The sequence below is a fragment of the Fusarium vanettenii genome, assembly GCF_000151355.1.
Source record: "Fusarium vanettenii 77-13-4 chromosome 2 genomic scaffold NECHAsca_18_chr2_1_0, whole genome shotgun sequence".
Lineage (NCBI taxonomy): Eukaryota > Fungi > Ascomycota > Sordariomycetes > Hypocreales > Nectriaceae > Fusarium > Fusarium vanettenii.
The window spans coordinates 1699626-1721174 of NW_003315867.1; the positions used below are offsets into that span (position 1 = coordinate 1699626).

General features: G+C 53.1%; 6 protein-coding genes across 6 annotated transcripts; 3 read left to right on the top strand and 3 right to left on the bottom strand.

Annotated features, from left to right (window-relative positions):
• Positions 1–434: 434 nt before the first annotated feature.
• Positions 435–2061, bottom strand: NECHADRAFT_76364 (uncharacterized protein; the record flags this gene model as incomplete). Its single annotated transcript, XM_003046503.1, has 3 exons — positions 435–1395; positions 1444–1676; positions 1732–2061. 3 exons carry the CDS (start codon positions 2059–2061, stop codon positions 435–437), a joined length of 1524 nt encoding a protein of 507 aa, XP_003046549.1.
• Positions 2062–6622: 4561 nt separating this feature from the next.
• NECHADRAFT_90966 (uncharacterized protein) lies at positions 6623–7488 on the top strand (the record flags this gene model as incomplete). The annotated part of the gene is made up of 3 exons (XM_003045937.1): positions 6623–6750; positions 6812–6978; positions 7061–7488. 3 exons carry the CDS (start codon positions 6623–6625, stop codon positions 7486–7488), a joined length of 723 nt encoding a protein of 240 aa, XP_003045983.1.
• A 415-nt stretch (positions 7489–7903) lies between these two features.
• On the bottom strand, positions 7904–10382 carry NECHADRAFT_90967 (uncharacterized protein; the record flags this gene model as incomplete). The annotated part of the gene is made up of 3 exons (XM_003046504.1): positions 7904–10131; positions 10196–10256; positions 10296–10382. The coding sequence occupies 3 exons, from the start codon at positions 10380–10382 to the stop codon at positions 7904–7906; spliced, it is 2376 nt and encodes a 791-aa protein (XP_003046550.1).
• Positions 10383–10794: 412 nt separating this feature from the next.
• NECHADRAFT_58115 (uncharacterized protein) lies at positions 10795–11940 on the top strand. The gene is made up of 5 exons (XM_003045938.1): positions 10795–10953; positions 11015–11086; positions 11194–11252; positions 11303–11371; positions 11427–11940. Exons 1-5 carry the CDS (start codon positions 10934–10936, stop codon positions 11600–11602), a joined length of 396 nt encoding a protein of 131 aa, XP_003045984.1. The 5' UTR covers positions 10795–10933; the 3' UTR covers positions 11603–11940.
• Positions 11941–12033: 93 nt separating this feature from the next.
• On the bottom strand, positions 12034–15272 carry NECHADRAFT_76368 (uncharacterized protein; the record flags this gene model as incomplete). The annotated part of the gene is made up of 3 exons (XM_003046505.1): positions 12034–12374; positions 12430–15106; positions 15162–15272. The coding sequence occupies 3 exons, from the start codon at positions 15270–15272 to the stop codon at positions 12034–12036; spliced, it is 3129 nt and encodes a 1042-aa protein (XP_003046551.1).
• Positions 15273–17353: 2081 nt separating this feature from the next.
• On the top strand, positions 17354–20330 carry NECHADRAFT_66354 (uncharacterized protein; the record flags this gene model as incomplete). The annotated part of the gene is made up of 3 exons (XM_003045939.1): positions 17354–17612; positions 17675–17887; positions 17941–20330. 3 exons carry the CDS (start codon positions 17354–17356, stop codon positions 20154–20156), a joined length of 2688 nt encoding a protein of 895 aa, XP_003045985.1. The 3' UTR covers positions 20157–20330.
• Between the last annotated feature and the right edge of the window lie 1219 nt (positions 20331–21549).

A 21549-nucleotide genomic window follows, 5' to 3' on the forward strand; every position in this document is an offset into this window, starting at 1 on the left:
CCCGCGGGCCACAAGTATCTGATAAGATCCTTGCTGAAGCAAATTAACACCCGGGGGCGGGTATCAATGACCATGTTGACCCAGCTGCCGTCAAATTCACGGCTGTCAAATCAAGTCCGGCTGGTTAAAGACAATAAACACTATCGCCGATAGAGTAGTTGGCTTGATCGTATATGCAAGAGTAAAGGTCAAAGTATGACGTGGAAAATAGTTTTTGCCGAAGAGGAGAATGCCAGCTGCCAGGTGTGAAGGGAGATGAGACGGTGGGTAGTGAGTGGCTGGTGAGGGAGGCAGAGAAGTGATGGCGTGGATGACATCAGAACCGACATCACCCATCCAAGCAAAGGCTGCAGCGGAGAAGTTGAGAGCCCGCAGGCTGGCCGAGGGAAAAGCGAACATGCAAAATTAGGTCTTTCTTGAGGGGGCTTCTTCAATTAAAAGAAACAGGCGGCAGCGATGAAAGCGACGACAAGGCCAGCAACGGCAGCATTGCCCTGATGACGGCCGGCCTCACCCTCCTTGGATTGGGTGGGGGCGGCCTCAGAGCCAGCTTCCGTAGCAGCGGGCTTCTCGGTGACTTGAGCACCAGTGAAGGTGGTGGTTCCATTCTCGTGGAAGATACCGGGCTTGACAGTAGGGGCAGCCTTCTTGGTGGTGACGACTTTGGTGGTGGTGACAGCCTTGGTAGACTTGTGGACCTTGGTCGTAGACGATGTGGTGGGTGTTTCGGTGGTAGACTCCTCGGTCGTGGTGGACTCCTCGGAAGTAGTAGTGGTAGACTCGATCGAAGTGGTGGAAGTAGTCTCCTCGGAGGAGGTCGTTGGGGCCTCAGAAGTGGTGGTTGACTCCTCGGTGGTCGATGTAGCCTCCTCAGTGGTCGAGGTGGTCTTCTCCGATGTTGTGGTCTCGGCGACGGTCGTAGTAGTAGAGGGCTTGGCCTTTTCGGTCGTGGAAGACTCCTCCACCTTCTTGATGCCCATTGAGCCGTCATCCTCATCCTCATCCGAGTCATCAGATCCCGAGCCAGAGCCGACGGAGAAGGCAACAATCTGAGCAGTGCTTCCCTTGGGGACTGTGACAACACAGAAAGCCGAGTTACCGGCACCAACAGCACTCTCGTTGCTCTCAACACTGCCCTCACCCTCGCTGGGGTCGATCTTGCAGGGCAGGCCGTTGCAGCCGCCGTCAGGGCACTTGATCTCAACACCAAAGTCAGGGAGCTTGCTCTTCAAGGCCGAGTCCTCCCAGATGGGGTTCCATCCAAGCTTGACAAAAGTAGTGCCACTGGCCTCAGTGTTGGCACCAGCGACGTAGGGGCTCCAGTTTCCAATGGGCTCATCCTCAGTACCCCAGATGCAGCCCTCCTCACCAACACCAGGGGGGTTGATGTAGAAGCTAATACAGTTAGAGACACTCCATAGTTATTTCTTGGGCGTTACTTACTGAGCGGCGGTGGAGCACCAGTATGAAGATGCGGGAACAGCCAGAGTAGCGCTTGAGGTCACGAGGGTAGGGATGATCATAGCCTCATTACCAGGCAGAACGGTTTGGCACCAAGACATCTTGGAGCCGCACTTGTTGACGGCCTCGACAGCTCCTGTTCCCTGAACACAATTGGGCTTACCCTCGAATGGCTGTTCAATCTCGCCATTCTTATTACAGAAAAGACCACCGTTCTGAAGTTGTTAGCTCGAGTTACCAGCTAATGAGTAGCTCATATCGGCGTCGTACCATTGAAGCGGGATAGTCGTAGGTAGAATCGGGATCCCACTGGTTCATAACCATACCGGGCTTGCAGGCAAAGGGGCAGTAGCTGCCAGGCTTGCACTCCTGATCGGGGCTCATAGCCCAGCCGGCGTTCTTCTCATCGGGAGTGACGGCGACCATGTTGGGGTCATCGGTGGGAAACTCGCATTGGCCTCCTCGCTTGACGATGGGCGCAGGAGAGCCATGGAGATGGCCGGCGCCACGCTCATGGTGCTGATGAGCCTTGGCGGCGACGAACGAGGGCGAAGCCGACAGGATGCCCGCGAGGGCGATTGGAAGAGTAGCGAGTCTCATGGGGTCTGTCGTCGATAGATGAAGATGGTTGTGTTTCGAGAGATCCAAGCACGGATGTTCCTAGTTAATGAATGAATGCCTCCGATCCTTTCATACAACGCGTCACAACCTGGACATAGGTAGAATAGATTCTGGTGGTTCCGGGCAAGGAATGTTTTTTTTGTTTTTGTCGTCGAGCAACAGAACGAGTGATGAAGCTGACGAGGAAAAAGGTCGAAGGATTTCGTGAACCAGCAGCACCAACGTTTAAACAACAAATCAAGGGAAACGAGAGAAGGAGTGGAAGCAGCAAGCGCAGCGGTGGACAGGACAGGAATATTAAGAGATCGACAGGTCCAAGCAAGGAAGCAAAGTGGGAGAGAGATGGATTATGGATCCCCAGGAAATGAGCAATGGGCAGCAGCGCGGGGACCGGCGCGAACCAGCAGCATCAACGGCACCACCAGGAGATTGAGAGATGAGGCAATGGCTCCTGGCAGGGCCCACGACGGGACCCATGAAGGGACCCATGGCCCTCCTGTGCCTGAGTCTGCGCCTGTGCATGCATGGAAGGCTGACCCTCGAGTCCCTGTCCATGGTGGATTCGCTTCGCCGACGGAGGGCCAGGGTGATCAGACCGTCTCCAATCAGACTGTCATTTCATCTCCCCCTTGCCCGGCGCAGCCAATCCTGTCGAGACGGTGCCTGGCTCAGGTGCATTGGAAACCAGGGTGCTGCCCTCGTCGCAGATTAAACCTCATGAGAAAGACAAGGTCGACTCGGTCCCGTTGGGGGATGCGATGCCATGGCGGATCGTTGTGAATATGACAGGCATTAAGCCGGGAGAACGCCCGAATAAGGGAAACGACCAGTTTCTCGCTTCCAGTTTTGTATCAGAGATGCTGGCGCATTGTCTCTGAGCCTGGCTTGGGCTGGTCTCGGCTCGTTGTCTTGTCCCAGGTTGTTGGCTTTGTCGCAGGGCTTCCATCTCGTCTCTTGTCTTCCGCAGTCTGCCCTCTCCTCTTTTTTCCCTCAACGCCCCTGGCCGTTTGTTTGTGTGGCTTGTGACGAAGCATGGCATTGGCTGTTGGTCATTTAAGACCCCTGGCCCAGCGTTTTGTCGTGTAGCATGGTTCCTGGGCCAATGTTGCTTTTTAGCTCGAAAAGGACGGTCGGTCCCTGATTCTGGTTATGCGCCAAGAGCCACAACTGATTGCGGAGGCGAGCGCGACGCGTGCTGCCGGGTGCTGTCTGTAGTTGGCCGAGGGTCCGCGGTAAAGAGAGCTTATCACAGCTGGAGGAAGCGAGTCAACTAGCTTGTCAGTGCCTGTCATTCGATTACGACATTGCCATCACAACTGACCTTCCAAACAGAGCTTCTTGATCTTGGCGTATCCATTGGTGTAATTCCCTTTCGCAATGTCCTGGGAGCTGAATCTCAGCTCTCGGCCGAGTGGGCCCATGGTTGAAGGAAGAAAGGAAGCAATTAAATCCCATGTTGAAAGCTTTGTTCAAATGTTCTAGGGCGAGATTGTTTCTTTTGCAGGCTGCATCCTTGGTCAAGAAGTGTCGAGAAGAAGTTGTTTCAACAGAGAATGCAGTGAACATGGGAAGGCAGGCAGTAAGACAAGTTCCACGTGAATGGCGTTCGCACAACGCAGCCTGACATTTGTTACACCGACACGTGGTTGAAAAGCCTGATCTTGGATCACGAAAATAACCTTTTCTTTGATACAACTGAAATCATGGACTACGCTAATCTTGGAAACCTTCCGACGGATATCTTGGTCCTGATACTTGGTCTGTTCTGCCTCCACTGCCAGGACGAGTACAACAAACCTTGGGATACTCCGCCGTTGCGATATCGCTCACCAAGACAGAAGCCTGACGAAAAGTCGTGGTATTCTGTCGATCGTTTCGCTATCGTTAACCTCAAGAAGGCTTCGCGACATTGCCCAGAGCTTCTTGTATCACGAGTTCGTCTTGGGTTACGATGACTCGTGGCGTACGAACTTGTATACCTGGGATGGCCGGCTCATATCCTTTTTGCGGACTCTTAGACAGCGCCGGGACCTGGCCTGCCTGGTAAAAGTCGCCTACGTTCACCCGAGGCTGTTATGGGCAATCAACAGTGATCGACCTCTTGAAGTGCTCGGCGAAGCTGCAGAAGCACTAGGAATCGACCTCGCTGAGATTTGGAAATCAGATATGCCATATCTTGGCAGAATTGATGGGACTATGAAACCAACAACTCGGGAACAATTCCTGGCGCCTTTGCTTTATAAACCAGACTATGTCGCATGGTACTCTCGCGACGTTCGAACTCGAATGAGGGAAAGGAACTGGGGGCAGCTGAGCTTGTTACTATGCTCATTGCTCAACTCCCGAGTCTTGAATACCTCGGTCTTCAACGTTGTTCACGATGGACAGGCGGAGACGGCGTCCCCGGCGTGACTCTCGAGGCCCTTGAAGCGCTCAACATCTCGTCACTCCCCTCCATTCGAAGATTGGATATTGGGCCGCGCGCTGACGATTTGCTCAGGCTATCTCCAGGCCTAGAAACCCTCAACCTCCACGCGCCTGATTTCTATGGAGAATACCGACCTCTACCAAAGGTCAAGGTCCTTCGGATTACAGAGTGCTGGCTTGGGAAGGCGCATTGTCAAAGCATCCTGAAGGCATGTACTGGTAGACTTCAGACCTTTGCCTACGAGTCGCGGTCGCCGACATAGACCAGCATGGCTGGGCACCTTCAGCTGTCGGACGCAGTGAGTCTGCTTTCTCGTCACCAGGGAACGCTCAAGTCGCTGCATTTTGATTTGAGCTCTGAAGGTTGGGCTGTTTGCAAGATTGAAGATGGACTCCATTTCAGAGACTTTACTGTTCTCGAGCATCTATCTATTGGCTTTGCGATGATCTATGGCTTCGATGGAATACAGGAGCAAGATTTCCTTGATTCCGAGCCTTTGATCCAGCTGCTTCCCTAATCACTTGTGTCTTTGTCGATCCAGACCAAGGAGATGAGAGAAGCAGCGCGGGAGATGCTGGAGAAGGGACTTGTGGGCCTTGCCGTGTTGAAGGAGCGTCAACCGGATCAGTTTCCCAACCTTCGATGGATACAATGTGACCTTGGGAGCGAGACTGGTTGGCTGAGCAGCATGTTTGAGGCAGTCAATGTGCAGTTTACGTCCAGCAGCTGGTCTTTGCACGAGGCAAAGCCCTACTTGAACGGAACAAGCTGGACAGGGGATCGTGCAAGGACATTGACATACAGGGATGAATATTCGGAGGATGAGCTGTTTGTACCTGCAAGGCAACAGGAAGAGGTTGAAAAGTAAAAATGAGTGATGGAGTCTTGTTTCAGATCGAAACATATGAGGCTGTCACGAGAGCGGGAGTGGCGCGGGTAACCAAGTGGAGGATGGCTTGATGGCGTTGGAACCACGAAATTGAAGAGGGTCTTGGGGGAGATTTTAACAGGCCATGAATGTTTTGTTTTGTTTCCTTTGTTTGTTTCGCTTGTGCATAAAGATGGCATCCATCACCTGCTGGTACGTGCATGGAATCCTCCGGAACAAAGCAAATGTCTTGATGAATCGTGTGGTGTTGGCCTGTGACTGACAGAAGTTTCTAACTATGACTTCAGCCTATTTACAAGCGACATGTCAAACTTGATGAGGGGATTTGATTCCAAATGAGCAACAAAAGATCACAATCTTAAAAATTATCTTGCTTACGGATCACGTCGCATTGCATCCGATGCTTATTCGAGATCCTATCGCGGCCGAACAACGCTGACAGCCAAGACCGCGGAGTCCTTGTTTCCTGGGGAAACCTGGTACTAAAGTACTAATTCTAGTGGTAGCACGTTGTCAAAACGGATCTCCGGCTGGCGTCTACTGCGTCGGATCTCCTAGACTCCGTGGAGGCGCCACCTCCATCGGGTACAGAACAACGCACATTCTTAATGCTGACTTCCCGCAGGGAGGCGCTTAGCGCTTGGACGAACCGTTTCTCACACTATTTTTGGTGCAATCGGAGAATTCGGGGGCTGCTGCGCCGGTTCAGAAGAGACCCGGCCGACCTGCACAGCCCTCCAAACATCCATCAGAGTAACCCTCCAGCCCAATGACAAAGCGCGCAGCTCAGCACTAGACAACCTCTGCGCTGCTGGGCCTAGGACCTGGGAGTGGCTGGTGATTTTGAATACAGGAATCTAGAGGGGCTTTGACAAATGCTTGGTGATGGTGGCCCAGCGGAAGCCCGACTTTCCGATGCGGCCAGGCCTGGGATGTTGCCCTTGTTCGAGTAAGATTCTAGCTCAAAGCCTCGCTCTGACAGTTCCTGGGGCTATACTTGGTTTGATTTCAACCGTAATGATAACCTTGATGCGTTGTTTGGGGGCGAGAGACGCTTTGTATAAGAAGTCGGGCTTGTTCTGCTTGGAGTTGGGAATATCTTCATCAACATCTTCACCAGCATCACAAACACTCTTAGTCTCACAGCTTTCTCATACTCACTTCAAACACTTTAACAACTTACATCAACAACCTTTTCCATCTTTCAACTACCACCAGTCAAGATGCAGTTCTCCGCCGCCATCGCTTCTGCCGTTCTGGCTTTCACTTCCCTCGCCTCGGCTGCTCCTCACAACTCTCGACGGGGCTCCGATGGTCTCAGCCTGACTGCCCAGCTCACCCTTGCCGATACGTGAGTACCATCTAGAACTGACTGCAATACAAAGACCGCAAACTAAACAGTCACCCCTTAGTGCTGCTGATCGCTTCGCCCTCATCCCTGATGACAAGGACTTTGTCTTTGACTTCAACCAGGAGCAACAGAACCCTGGCAAGGGCGGCCAGCTCATCGCTGCCAACCGCAAGACCTTCCCTGCTCTTGTTGGCACCGGTGCCGGCATGGCTCTCGGCCGTGTTGATGGTAAGACAACCCTCTCTCCCTGAGACATGATAGCTTCAACACCACGAGGAACAATCAAACTAACATCTTTTCCCCTTTACAGCCTGCGGTATGAACACCCTCCACGTCCATCCCCGCTCCGCCGAGCTTCAGATCGTCACCTCTGGTCGCCTCATCACCGAGATGGTTCCCGAGAATGGTGTCCTCGACAAGGACGGCAAGCGACGAGTGATCCGCACCGAGCTCTCTGCCAACATGATGACTCCCTTCTACCAGGGCTCCGTCCACACCCAGTTCAACCCCGACTGCGAGCCTGCTACCTTTGTCGCCGCCTTTGCCGCCGAGGACTTTGGCACTGGCCAGATCGCCGACGAAACTTTCGCCCTTAGCGACGATGTCATTGCTGCCACCTTTGGCCAGACCATCGCTGGTGAGGACATTGACCGTGTCCGTGATGCCATCCCCGCGAGCATCGCCCTTGGTGTTGAGGACTGCCTCAAGAAGTGCGGCATCAACAAGCGCAGCATCTAAGACTGAGCTGGCTGCTTTTTTCACTTACACGGGGAGTAGACGGCGACTTGGTTTTTGAGCTGGAGCTCATGGTGGCGTAAACGAGGGATTCTAGAATTTGTTTATCATTGTTTCTTGGGATTGTTTGGTCGTTTCGGTTTGGTCTGGTTCGTTTCGTTTCGGGTTTTAACACTCTCCTCTGTTGATGACATTCGCCTTGTACATAGCCCTACTATACATATACATACACCTGTTCATACACCTTTATTCACACCTGCGTGATGAGATGAATCATTTAGGTCGACAAATTGTCACACCTTGACAGCAGTCAATTATGCGTTTAGCTATGAGCTTTGATTTTTTACCTTATTTTACATCATGATACATACAAGCTTCGTCATCTTATCCAACACGTAGTGTACCAGACACGAATCCTTCACAAACCCTTCTCTCGGTGGCCGACAACCTTGGCAAACGAATCAAACGACATGGTCATGGAATGTCGTCCTGCCGTCTTGCTCCGTAGATGATTATCGTAATCGAGCATCTCCTTGTACGGCACCTTGGCTACAATTTCCACCATGCGCGTTGTTGACTTCTTGCCGCGCAAGGACGTGACAGAGTCATATGGATCGGGGGGCGTGTAGATCTTGGATACATCGATGTGGTCCTCACCCGTCATCTCGGCTGACCGGTCATTGACCTCGAGGACGTGTCCGCCCGCCCCCGCCGTCACATCGTGCTGCACCGTGCCGGCGACTACCTCGGGGCAGGTGATGTGGACGAGCATGATGGGTTCGAGGATGCCGATTTGTTCCTTTTCAAAGGCGTCACGGAGTGCTGCTTGCACTGCAGTGCGCGCGACAGTGCTAAAGTGTCCTCCCGTGGGAGTCTCACAGGCGTTGCGCTCCGTGTCAAGAGTGATGGTGACGTGGCATCCATGGATGGGTGCTGCACGGCGCGGCCCTCTCGCCAGGCCGGCAATGGCTCCATTGAGAAGCTGTTGTCGGGCCTCTTCGGGATCAAAGTTGAGCGAGTTGGTGTCGCCTGTCAGAGGGATTGAGATGTGGTATATGTTACCGTCTCGCTCAACGCTTGATTCCAGTAAGGTCTCGCGATGGTGGTCCTCAAGCGGTTCAAGGACGGCTGTACAGGACGCTTTTCCAGGCTTGCTCGCAACGGGGCGGTCAAAGACTGTGTGTTGAGGCCGTGTAGCCATTGTGACACACTCCTTGTAGTCGACTTCGATAGGGCCAAAGTCGGCATCGATCTTGTACTTTTGCTTCATGTTGTAGAGTGAAACATCCAAGTGAAGCTTGCCCATGCCCTGGATGGTGAACTGCTCCGTCTTGGGGTCGCGGCTCCATCGAAGACTGGGATCCTCTCGCGTCGTGTTTTCCAGGGCGATCTGGAGCTGCTGGGCAGCAACATTACCGTAGGGTTCAACTTGCAGAAAGGCGACTGGGGGTGGAATCTCGGGCGGCCGGATTTGAACGTGACGGAATGCTTCAGCAACAGGCTTGCCACCAGTCGTTGTGATGAGCGTGTCGCCTGTACGGGCCTTCTTGAGTCCCCTGAGGGCTCCAATCTGTCCCACCGAAAGCTCCTGAATATCCTGCGTCTTGGATGCTGAGATCTGAAGAATTCCCATGGGTCTCTCGCTGATAAGCATGTTGGTGTTGAAACTTGAGGCGTTCTTGGTCATTGTGCCATGGTAGACTCGAACGAAACTAATGACGCCCTCCTTGGGGTGATTGAAGACTTTGAAGACGGATGCGATGGATGCGACAGTCGACTTGGCAGACTTGGAACTCTTTTCGATAACATCGGCCAAACGCTGCTTCACTGAACCAACCCGCACTTCTGCGGATGGGCGTTCATCTGGGCTTGGTAGATAGTCGGTGATGGCATCCATCAGGGGCTCAACACCGATATGACGGAAGCTAGAACCGGCAAACACGGGAATGACGGTGCCATCACCACTTCGGATAGCCCTTCGGATAGCTTTTTTGATCAAAGCACCATCAATGTTTTGGTTCTCAGCAAGAAACTCATCCATGATGGCCTCGTCGAAATCTGCAAGGCCCTCAATCAATGCCTGCCTCGCTGACTCAATCTCGGGAAGAAGGTCCTTGTTTGAGCTAGAGAGCTTTTCCTGGAGAGCAGGAAAGTCGTATCGCGTCTTTTCACGTTCCGACTTCCAGCGATATCCAACCCGGTCGATAATGTCAATGACACCGACAAAGTCTTCCTTTTCCCACCACGGGATCTGGCAGACGAGAGGCCATCCCTTAAGTCGTGCTCCGATCTCGAGGACAGCCTTTTTGAAAGATGCGCCTTCACGATCGAGCTTGTTGCAATAGACCAGACGAGGTACCTTGAACTCGTGAGCCGAAGCCCACACCCTCTCAGTGTGAGCCTCAACACCCTTGACCGAGTCTATGATGCAGACGGCACCATCGAGGATGGGAAGACAACGATCGACTTCGAAGCGAAAGTCTTGATGACCAGGTGTGTCAATAAGGTTAATCGTCTTGGAATGGACGCCTGGGGGAAGTGTCTGCTGGAGAGGCCAGTTGAAGGTAATGGCGGCTGATTGAATGGTGATGCCTCGTTCTCTTTCTAATTCGAGAAAGTCGGTTACAGTATTTCCAGCATCGACATCTGGCGTGGTTTGTAAGTATATCCCCCAATTATACCATGTAAGTACATCATGAGCCATGCATACCTCCAACACGTTGGGTAACGCCACTATAATAGAGCATCCGCTCGGTAGTAGTAGTTTTGCCCTTTCAGTCTGTGAGCGATATATCACACATGATCAATACCAAGTCATAACCTACAGCGTCAACATGAGCAATAATGCCGATATTCCGGGTATTCTGGAGCTGAGCATCATGGTGTGCCTGGTGCATAGCCCGGCGAGACAAGCTCACGAGCTCCCTGCTTCGCCATTGGCGCGCAATGCAACGGCCCGAGCCTCTGACGGCCGGGCCGCGACGTAAGAGGGAAAGAACAGTCATCCCCAGCCAGGAGATGCAGCAATGCTCGTCTGGGGCATCTCAATTCCTCGAGTTTTGTCCCTCGAGGTTGATTCTGGAGCTTCTCGGCTGTTTTCAGCCTTGATGTCATTCGTCGGCTCGTGAAGCAAGCTCAAAAGACCCACCGGCTACTCCCTGGCTGCTAGCCGCAACGCTTGTCCTACCACAGAAGGCGGTGAAAGCTGACAGAAACAACAGCAAATGAGCGTCGCCTGTACGTCCCTCTCCCGGCGACAAAGCCAAAGCTCCTACGTAATCCTCGACTCTCCAACTCAACTCTTGTCTCGTGGCCACGCACCTTCATCGCCATCGCCCTCATCTGACCCACGCTCCTTAAACTGCTGCCTGGGACTCTCAGCAGCTCTTAAGCCCGCTTCTCGTCGACCTTGATCCCCGAAAGCGCAAGGACATCAACTACAGCAACCATGGAGCTCTCCGACATCTTGTCAGTGGCTGCGCCGGCCAACCCCCATGCCACAATAACATCGTTACTGACCATCGCGTAGCCGCATTGTCAACTTGGCTGTTGGCGTCATCACCCTTTTGGGTGGTATCACGCACATCTTCCAGTTCAGCATGTATGTTCCAACTAAACCCCCGAAATACCCCTACTCGCCCCTGTATCCGAGCGCGTTCATGCGACACGACAAGCTTCAATTGCAAAGCACTAACACCTTATGCCTAGGCAACCTATCATTGTCGGCTGCTATATGATTGTTTTTGGTCTTGTCATCGGCCTTCTTGGTACGTTCTAAGCTGCTTCCGAGTTCTCCATCATGTCTAACAAGCCACAGAGTTCCAGATTCCTCCCCAGGTGTCGCGACACGCCTCTTTCCTCTTCTCCTTCATCGGCCGTGGTGTCTGTAAGTCGCGCTCTACTGAAAGCCTGCCACATTGATGGTTACTCATGCAACTTAGTCTACATCTTCCTCGGCTCCCTGCTCCTCGGCGAGCTGGTTATCAGCAAGATTGCCGGTAGCATCGTCGGAATCACCGGTATCGCATATGTCGCCCTCGAGTTCCTTCCCTCCATTGAGCCCCCCAGCAACATGCGCGAAGCCGAGGACGCTGGCTGGGGTGCCGAGCAGGTCTAGAGCGCCAATCAACAAAGCTTGCCCACTGAGGGCGCGCCTCAGACCTGAGCGCATAAACTGCCTCGCAACGACCATCTGCAGCGGCCGAATAACGATGCCAAGATGTAACAAACACGGTGACTTTGGAGGAATCAGGATAGGACTCTTCCATGAGGTTGGGAATGGGAAGAGACGGCAGTAGTGGATTGTGTATTTTTACGACTCACAGGCGGAGTTCAAGAGTTGTCTTCGATCGAACCGGGTTCGGCGATTGGGATTACGGGACTGTTAGTGTATGACGTTAAAGAATAGATGCTTTTTTGCATTCGTCTAGTTCTATATACTCGTCTTCTCGACAACTTCAAGATCGCGAGGAACTCTCGGGAATTAGCAACAGACACGCCATTTGCAAAACGCCAACAACTCAAGCCAGTGGCATCACCATCTACTACTTATGTCCGGGGATTTCTCAAGAAGGTAACCACACCACTGCAGTAGCCAACTAGACCGTCCAATCGGTTGCATTCCTTCTCTTGATACTCCTTCCACTCACTCAGTGCCGCCAGCAGATCCTCGCTCTCCATGACCACGTCAAAGTGCAGTCGTAGGAAAACTGTCATCCACGCTTGGGTCAGCTCATAGTCGCGGCGGGCCTTGAGACGAGCCGTCAGAGCGCGGATGAAATGCAACAGCTCGTTCGAGCCCTCACTGCCGTCACCAATGGAGAGTGAGCGCAGCTCGAGATCTGCGCTCGAGGGGGAGAGAGACTTGAGATGCTCAATGAATTCATCGTCTATAGCATGTTAGTCTGGCAAATCAAGATGCAGTGGGAAGGATTAGAAACTTACAAGTGCCAGTCGCTGCTCCAGCCTGAAGCTTGGAGCTCAGCACCTCTTCGAACCGAGCCTTCTCAGCCTTTGTGATTCGTGACTTGCCATCGTCCTCCGCCTCTGCCTGCTGCTTAGGCGCCAGGATGTTTTCCTTGCCTGTCGTCGAGGGCAAGAAGAAGGGAGCCTTCTCAGGAGCCTTGGGGGCCTCCTTGGGCTTGTTGCGCTCCTTGATGAGATCCAAGTGCAGCAGCGTCTGCCAGCGGCTCTTGGGCACCAAACTCAGTGTTGTCAGCTCGGAGCTGAGTTGCTCAATTGTAGGTGCCACAACGGTGTCGTCTTCCTCATCCTGATCCTCCTCGAATGCGCCCTCCAGCATGCCCTCGTTGTTCTCGCCAGAGACCGTAGGCAGAGAAACCTGGCCAATCTCCTTTTCAGAGATCTGCCGTGTGGGAACGTGCTTGAACAGCGCCTTGTTGGTCCAGAGAGTAACGCCGAGCTCATCCTGAATTGTGGCAGCCAGATACTCGCCAGTAATTGACATCGCAAGTGCCCTACAGGGCTTCTCGAGGCGGATTGCGTCGATCAGGTGGCTTGTAGGAAGATCCCATACCCGGATGATACAATCCTTTGAGGACGCGATAATCCATCGTCCATCGCTTGAGAAACAGAAGTCGGTGATGGCGTCTTGAGGTCCCCAAAATTCTCGAATGGTCCTCTTGGTGTCCATGTCCACTACTCGGATTGATAGGTCGTCGCAGGAGAAAGCAAGCAGGTTGCTTGAGGGGTGATATCTGCATCCCGTAGGGAAGGTCATCGGCGCCCAGTCGATCTGGTGCAGCAAGTTGCCTGTCAAGAAGTCCCAAAACTTGATCTTTCCATCCAGAGAGCAAGAAATCACCGTCTTGTTCATGTTATCAACAATCAAGCCTGTGATAGCCTTGGTGTGCTTTCCGGTGCCCGCTGCGAACTGACGGCCAGTTTCAGTGTGCAGTTGAACCACATCGTCGGCTTGGCGTAGTTGCTGCATCTTGAGCTGCCTTGCCTGGGCTGGGGTAAGTCTTGAGGGGAACCTCTGGCGGTGCGTTCCTGACTGAAGGTTGAACATGTCGATACCACCAGACTCTGAACCAACGAGAGCAAAGGTGCCGCAAGGGCTGATGGCAACGGTCGAGACGTTGGAGCCATCACCTGTAGCAAAAGCCCATCTACCTGCCCTCTTTCGTCCCCAGAACCATGTTCGAGCATAGGGGTCGTTCTTGTGAGCTGTCACCACGCTCTCCCAGCCTGTCATACCACTAAGCTCTGCATCCTGGGCCTTCTTCTTGTTCTGAGACTTTTGCCAGATGGCCTGCTTTCCAGGCATGGCGCCAATACCGCCGTCTCGGTTCAAGGAGGACGCAATGCAAGTAATCTCTGGTGCCTTGAGATCCTCCAATGTCGTCGTGGGTCCATGGGCGAGGGCATTGGTTGACAAGATGCCCACCTTCTTGGCCTTCTTGCGGATGTTGCCCTGACTCAGCTCTGAACTCTGACCATCCTTACGCAAACTCCATCCCCAAAGACTTCGATCCTGGCCACCACTGATCAGCCACTTGTTGCCAGCATCAGCACCATCAAAGTCAGACGGCAGGAACTGGAGACAGTTGACTGGACCAGCATGTCCACTGCGAGAGTGAAGGATTCGGGGCACAGGGGAGAAGGGCGTTTCGTCAAAGATCCAAGACTTGAGGGAGTTGTCTCGGCCGCTTGTCAAAACCACTGGCTGACCAGGAAGGAACTCGATCTTGCTGATGCCGCCACGGACAGTCGGGCCTTCGTAAGAGGGTGGGTTATGGGCACTGCGCAAAACACCCATCACGCGACCACCTCCGTTGAGGTCCCAGAATGTCACATCTCCAGTTGCAGCAGTTGCCGTCGCCATAACTCCGTCCTTGCGCCCATCGTTACCAGCACCCATACCATCGGTTCGGAATGAAATCGAGTTTACCGGCGCTTCTGAGCTACCAGCTTCAATGCGGATGACACGCTTGTCAGTGAGAACATTGGTGATGATCAGAGTTCCCTCGGAATAGGCGATGGCGAGCATTGACAGAGCCGGGCTGGGCTCCAGGCATGTAACAGAACCGCAGTCGGGAGACGGAGGCAGAATGGTGTAGATGAGCTTGCCCGTGCTGATATTCCAAATTTCAACCCAGCCATCCTTGCGACCCACGAAGATCTTGTTCAAGAAAGTGGGCATGGTGACGATGCCGCCGGTAATTTCATTGCCGCGCTGGTTCGCGGGTGTCGTAAAGATAGTGGTGTAGTGCTCGAGAGATGCCGTCTTGAACACCTCGATTCTTGTTGAAGCAACAGCAACAGTCCATGTCCCCATAATCAAAATCTGCTGGATCGGTTCGTCCAAGTCGGAGGGCAGTGCAAGTTCATCAACCTTCTTGCCCCTCTGGAACACCCAAATACCCTGGGACTCGCCCTTCTTTGATCCACCCCATGCTGCGAAAATGTTCCTCCCCCAGGCAAGTGTCGCAGTAATATCAGCAGGAGTTTGAGGCCTGGTAACAAAGACGAGGTTGAGGCCGCGGCGAAGATCGTAGGTCTGGATGGATCGACCAACCGAGGTAGAGATCTGGAAGGTGGTCTTTCCGAGGGGGATCGAAGTGAAAGGAACACTCGTAGGCGATACTAAGCCGACGGTCTATACAATCGCGAGAGTTAGGCTGCGAAGAGTGAGGGTAGAGGGGTAGACGTACTCGGAAAGGCGCAAAGATCTTGGAAGAGTTGGATTGAGATTTCGAGGCATTGGCGGGCGCCGTCGTCTTCTGGCGCTTGACCAGCGGACGGTCAATATCTTGATGAGGCATCGTGAGCCTAGCCGATGCGACTGATGCGGAGAGGCTATATATGAAGCCGGAGATGTAGTTGAACCGGCTTGTGCTCTCTCATGCAAGGCCGCTCAATGTGTGAGGCTGGAGCCATCTCCAAAAATTATTTTTGGCGGTGACGCGGGGCAGTACCGGGGAGCAGAAAACATGGGCATCTTTTTTTGTCTACCCAGGGTATCATTTGGAGCAGCTGAAGAATCATTACACAGTACAAGGCACTGCAAGTTGGATGTCGTAACAGTTTATTCGAAACTATTGCATCCTTGCATATATGCTCGGTGATGATCTCGGTCGGCGCTTGTTTCTGCCTTTCTTCATCTTCTCTCAGTCCCTATTCTCAGGGGAAAAGATCAGGTGTCTCGACATCACGTGTCCGGTTGATTCTGTCCTCCCATCAGCCCAGCCCAGCTCCCAGCTCCGGGAGATCTTGATGGAAGCTTGGCATGTCCGGTCGGGAATCCCCTATGGAAGGATGTTCAGGTAGGCTACGGCGCCAACGATGTCAAAAGCGCCAAATAGTGGGGCCGGGTGGGATGGCGTTGAATGGAATTCGAGACTGAGTCTGACCGTGTTTGACGTGCGTGCCATTTTGAAGCAAGGGCCGAGCAACTGGCATGAGGTGCCGCCCATTTAGGCATGACAAAGACAGATGTTTGCCATCATCAGGCTTCCACCATCACCATTCTTTGTCGTAGCACTGGTAGGGCTGTATAGGTTTCAGTAACACTGGCGTAGGCACGGAGCAGCCGACGCCATGAACACGTATCCGGTGATGGTGATGGATAATGCGTACGGGCTATCCAACGGCAGCTCTTGGTGCTGAAATGCGCCAAGGACAAAGCAATCATGGAGCCGTGTCCAGGTCCTGGGCGAAGAGGGGTTACGAGGCAGGCTGGCCGCCCTTTCTTGGTTAATCTCGGTCAGCTCGCCCTTTTTGTGTCGTATCAATATCCAACGGAAACATGCTTGGAGCAAGCGCAAGCAGGCTCCCCGCCGTCCCAAAATAGCCTGGCTCTGCGATCTAACGTTAGGAGTTTAGGTACGGAGTTTAGGTTGTGACTGTGCCTGGGCCTGGGAGGATCTGCGGTTTCGTAAGCTCGGCACATGAAAGAGGAAGGACGTCACCATGATGGCCTGGCAGTGGGAACCTTAAACAAGGCAGAGCAGCAGAACAGAGCACTCATTCACCAGCTCGTAGGTGCTGCAGCGGGGGCATCCCAGGCCGGCTATGCATAGCCAAAACATGTGCCATCAGGGACCGTCAGCGAAACAAGGTTGTCGGCACTAACCAGGACATTAACGCTCCTGTGTGGCCCTCTCGTATCGCGCCTCAGGTTCGGCAGCGCCCCAGCCCAGCGCATCCGCAGCCATTCATCGGTGCATCCTGGCCCACTCGATATCAAGGACGACCAGACGAGAGCAATGCGACTCATGGGGGTGGCCCATGCTGCGACGACGGACGGTCGACAAAGAAGTAAATCGTGTCGAGCTTGACGAGACGAGCAATCACCAGCAGCACCACCCCCTTCTCTTCGTAAAAGCGGAGATGTCCTTTCAAATCCCTCCCTCCCCTAGAGAGGCAGGAGATCGACTCTCTGAAGAGCCCTTTTTGTTTCAGCCACGGCGGAAAGGGGCTTCAGGGACTGGTCAGACTGGCGTTCCGTCAGAATGGAGGCCACGGTTCGGTAATGGATGGAGGAATCGCCATCGATTACAGTGCAGTACAGCGATCAGTCAGCTCCCACTGGGCCATCAGCTTAGTACCCTGCCTACCCAGTTTAAGCAACACGCGACCAGATGCCATCCCTGGGCCATCCGCGCCATCCCTGGGGCTTTTGGGGGGCTTTGTGCAGTGTTTGTGTGTCAATGTCTTACTGTGGTCTAGTGCATAGCCTTCTTGGGTCTGACAACCAGTTCCTTAAACATCTGGATCCATCTTGGCTTTTGCCCAGCCGGCTGTTCACCTCGCCTTGTTCCTTCCTCCATCATACTTCTGTTCCTTCCAGTCAGTCGGTGCAGTGCAGTGTCGTGTCGATTCGATGATGTGAAGCAGGCCCAATATGCCTTCTTCAGTATCCTTTCTTTTTGCAATCTTTTTTGTATCAGTCGTCTTTGCTAAGCTGCTGCATCTGTACATTCACCTGCACTCTATTGCTGCTATCGACTTCATTGTCTACCTACCAACCTTTTTCCTACAAGATGTCTTTGTAATCTTCCTTGGCCGCCTCCTGCTGCGGAGGGAACGGACAATCGTCTCTTTTGTCGGCTACTGCTTTGGATGTTTCTTAACGCAAGTATCCCCTCCTGTGCATTTTTTTCGTTGCGCCCGCTTATGCTGACTCGCCGTTGAAGCTTGATTTCCATCGGCGCTGCATCATCAGAGCTTGGGTTTTACTACAGGACAGGCGGCGAAGTTGAGTGGAGCGATGCAGGAGACTACGCCAACGACGAAGGCCTCAAAGTCTTGCTCAGCGAGAGCCACAGCGTTCTTATTTCTGCATTAATCATTATTATTCTTGCATGGTTCACGCAGGGCATTCTCTACAAGCTCGTCGGTAACCTTGTAGCTGGATTGGGGAAGCGCATTGCTTCAGGTATGTCGCCTGACTCTCCAGGCTGTCCCACCAGGTCTTTAACTTTCCAAAAGTCTCCAGGTTTCTCAGAGGAAAGCTTCGCCCGCAAAAACATGTTCAGCGCGATCCCGAGAATGTCGAACCGTTGATGGAGCGCGATCTCTCCGGAGGTCCCGCCTCCCCGTCTGACTATGAGCGAAGGTCATCCAGCTCCGGTCGCAGTGGGCAAGAGAAGGGTCCGGAAGAGCGCTCTTCAATGCGACGGAGATGGTGCGCTATCCCTTCATGGATCGTCACATCGTCTGTCTTGGTTTTTGTTGGTATCACGGCCATTGTCCGCCCCGAGAGGCCATACAACCATATGTCGACAAGTCTGCCCTTCCGAATTCTCGGTTCTTTCAAGCCGAGTCTTGGATTCTGCGCATCCAAGAATGACTGGCCCCTGAAGGAACTCATCCAGGAGTCCAAGTGGGAAGAGCCTCAGGGCAGCTTCAAAGGTTGGGCTCCTGGCAGGGATAGCAAGTTGGTCAAGCAGTACCGAGATAACATTCCCAAGTGGTTACCCGATCCAATCCCCCACGGATTTGACAAGTGGAATAAGACAAAATCGCAGGACAAGGCCGCTGCCCCCGACGATACGTGCCCCGGCACGCTCGCAGACCAAGGCTTCTATAACCCCGTTGCCGACCCCATGCGAATTACCAACCTCAAGGAGAGTATCCTGGGTTCGGTGCAAGAGGCCCTAACACAAAACTCTGTCAAGATCCGACATGTTGCCCTCATTTTGATGGAGAGCATGCGCGAAGAGCTCTTCCCGATCCAGCAAGGTAGCGACATTCACAGGTTCATTATGGAATCCCACGAGGAGTCACTTCGAGATGAAGTCAACGACCGAGTCTCCCGCTTGACACCAAACTTTGAAAAGATTACAGGCAAATTTGGCAACTTCAGTGCTAGCAACGGCACCACCTACGACCCTCCTGCGAAGCCGGTGTGGAACGATAAGACAAGACCCGAGTATGGAGGTATCAACGTTGTCGGAGGCCTCACGAGCAGCAGTGTCTCGACAAAGAGTCTCATGGCGGCTCACTGTGGTGCTTGGCCCATGGCGGTAAACATGTTCGAGGAGGCCGAGCTCGAGAGCTATCAGCCTTGCATTCCTCAGGTCCTCAATATGTTTAACACATTCAAGCAAAACAAGACCAAGGCAGCCAGAGGCTGGCTGTCCCTGGGGTCCAAGAAGAGCGAACAGTTTCACGATTACCCATGGCACTCTGCCTTCTTCCAGGCCGTTACGGACACGTACGATAGGCAGGACATGTTCGACAACAAGATGGGATTCAAGCACATCTTTACGAAGCCCAAGCTCGACAAGGAGGCCAAGAGCAATCCCGATATGGAAGAGATTAACTATTTCGGTTATCCAGAGACGGATCTGAAGGCGCACATCAAGGAGTACATCACCGAGGGGCTCGCCAACAACAAGCGCCTCTTCATGTCACACTTTACCAGCACAACTCACCATCCCTGGGGTGTCCCCAAGTGGTTCGAGACCGAGAAGTATATGGGCAAGGAGGGCAAGCGCCACAAGGACTTTGACAAGTACCTCAACACTGTTAGGTTCGACGACATGTGGTTAGGCGAGCTCATGCAGATGTTTGACGATCTCGGAATTGCCGACGAGACTCTTGTTGTCTTTGTCGGCGACCACGGACAAGCCTTCAAAGAAGATTTCTCCAAGACAGGTACCTACGAGAACCGCCACATCAGCAACTTCCGAGTCCCCATCTCATTCCGACACCCCAATATCCCTCGCATTCAGTACGAAGCGAACGTAACCTCGATCTCAATTCTACCGACCCTCCTCGATCTCCTTGTCCACACAGGATCCCTTAATGAAGACGACACGGCCATTGCGTCTGATTTGGTTAATGATTACGAGGGTCAATCACTGATCCGACCATATATCAAGTCTCAACATGGCCGTCGTGCCTGGAACTTTGGGCTTATCAACCCTGGCGGTGGTATGCTCACGATCACATCGGCAGACGCACCCTGGAGACTGGCGATCCCGTTGAAAAAGGATCTCGAATACACATTTACCGACCTGGGGCAGGATCCGCTAGAGTTGGATCCTCTGGACGGGTGGGCTATCAAGCCCATGATCAAGGCGGTTAAGGCCAAGTACGGCAAAGAAGCAGCCGACTGGGTTCGTGAAGCCGATGCAGTGGCTCACTGGTGGACTATAGAAAGAAACCGGCTATGGGGATACAATCGATCTGACGACTGAGCGTCGTTTAATGTATGATATGATGCATTAGGTACTTTTGCTTGTTTTTTTTTTTTTTTTTTGGGATTAGGGCTTTGGGACATGATGGCCCTGGAACATGGCATATACACCTGTATGTAACACAGGATGGGCTCTCTCGAGCATATTTGGTTCATAAAATGCATTGGACACTTCAGATTCATCTCTTCTCGTGCTTCATGTATCTTGGGTTGTTGATGATCTTCAGGCTCCCTCACACAGGTCGGACGGGTGACGCGTAACGCAGGCGGTTATACGAGCTTGACACGTGTGTATATGTAGGCTGAGTGCCACATGCACAGGTTAACAAGCCTCCCGTTGTTGTACATGGTTGGTCAAATCAAGCAATAGAGCAACGTTTGCGACCCAGGAGCGAGGTTTCAGATTATCCAATCTTCCGTCTAAACGCTGAGTGTATCTACACGGCGCGTGCGGAACACATCGCCAACCCCTGATTCTTGCGCCTGACTCCACAAAGAGAGGAACCATGAGAATGTTTGGGGCCGTAGAAAGGAAAATAGTGGATTGGAAGAGGAGGGCCTGCAAACGACAAGCTTTCTGAAGGATTTCTCACCCATGGAAGGGTTTCACCTGGAAAACCCACCAGGTTGGAACTGACTCAGCAAAATCAGTCAACCCATGGAGGTCAACTGACAGGGCCACAGAAGAGGAAGCGACAGCTGACGAGAGCACTACATCTGCACTGCCGAACCGACGACCAGAGCATGAACCGGATCGACAAGCCATGGTAGCCAGCAGCAAAGGTCCAGCTTGTCGGGTTTGGGTGGTCGCATGCCCCAAGCCTCCAAGCCACAAAGGAACCAGAAACGATGTTTAGCATCAACCTCGTGGCCATCCATTTCCGCTTCATCTCGCCCAATGGCGTGGCTCAATTCGAGCATGCCCCTTCCAGATCTCATCTAAATTGCCGAGTTCCTGGCACCATGACGATTGCTAGTGTCTTAGCTCCAGCCGCGTAGCGTCTTGTCTACGGCCATCATGTGCTGCTTGTCATGGCCGCATGCAAGTCAGTCAATCAACCGAAAAGAGAGGGAACTTATAAACACCATGGTATCGCAGAGACAGTTGAAGGAAACGTCTCATCCGGGAACGGCCCGAGAAAACTGTTTTCTCTTTGCTCCGGCTCTCGCCTCTCGCCTCCTCAAGAGCACAAGACTCACAAGGCCTTGAACCTGTCCTCTAGTCTCTCCACTCTCGTGAGAACCCCTCCCCCGGTGACCCCATCGCGACCCCGCCATCCAGGCCCTTCCAGCAAATCCCGTCATGGAGAAGCGATCGAGGGCAGCAACTCCGGACCGAAGATAGCAGCTTCGCTTTGCAAGGGCAGGGCACCTTGGCAACAGGGACGACAAAT

Coding starts and splice junctions, on each gene's coding strand:
- NECHADRAFT_58115 (XM_003045938.1), top strand. CDS start 10,934: ATGGAGCTCTCCGACATCTT. Junction 11,087..11,193: donor CACATCTTCCAGTTCAGCAT/GTATGTTCCAAC, acceptor CCTTATGCCTAG/GCAACCTATCATTGTCGGCT. Junction 11,372..11,426: donor CTTCATCGGCCGTGGTGTCT/GTAAGTCGCGCT, acceptor CATGCAACTTAG/TCTACATCTTCCTCGGCTCC.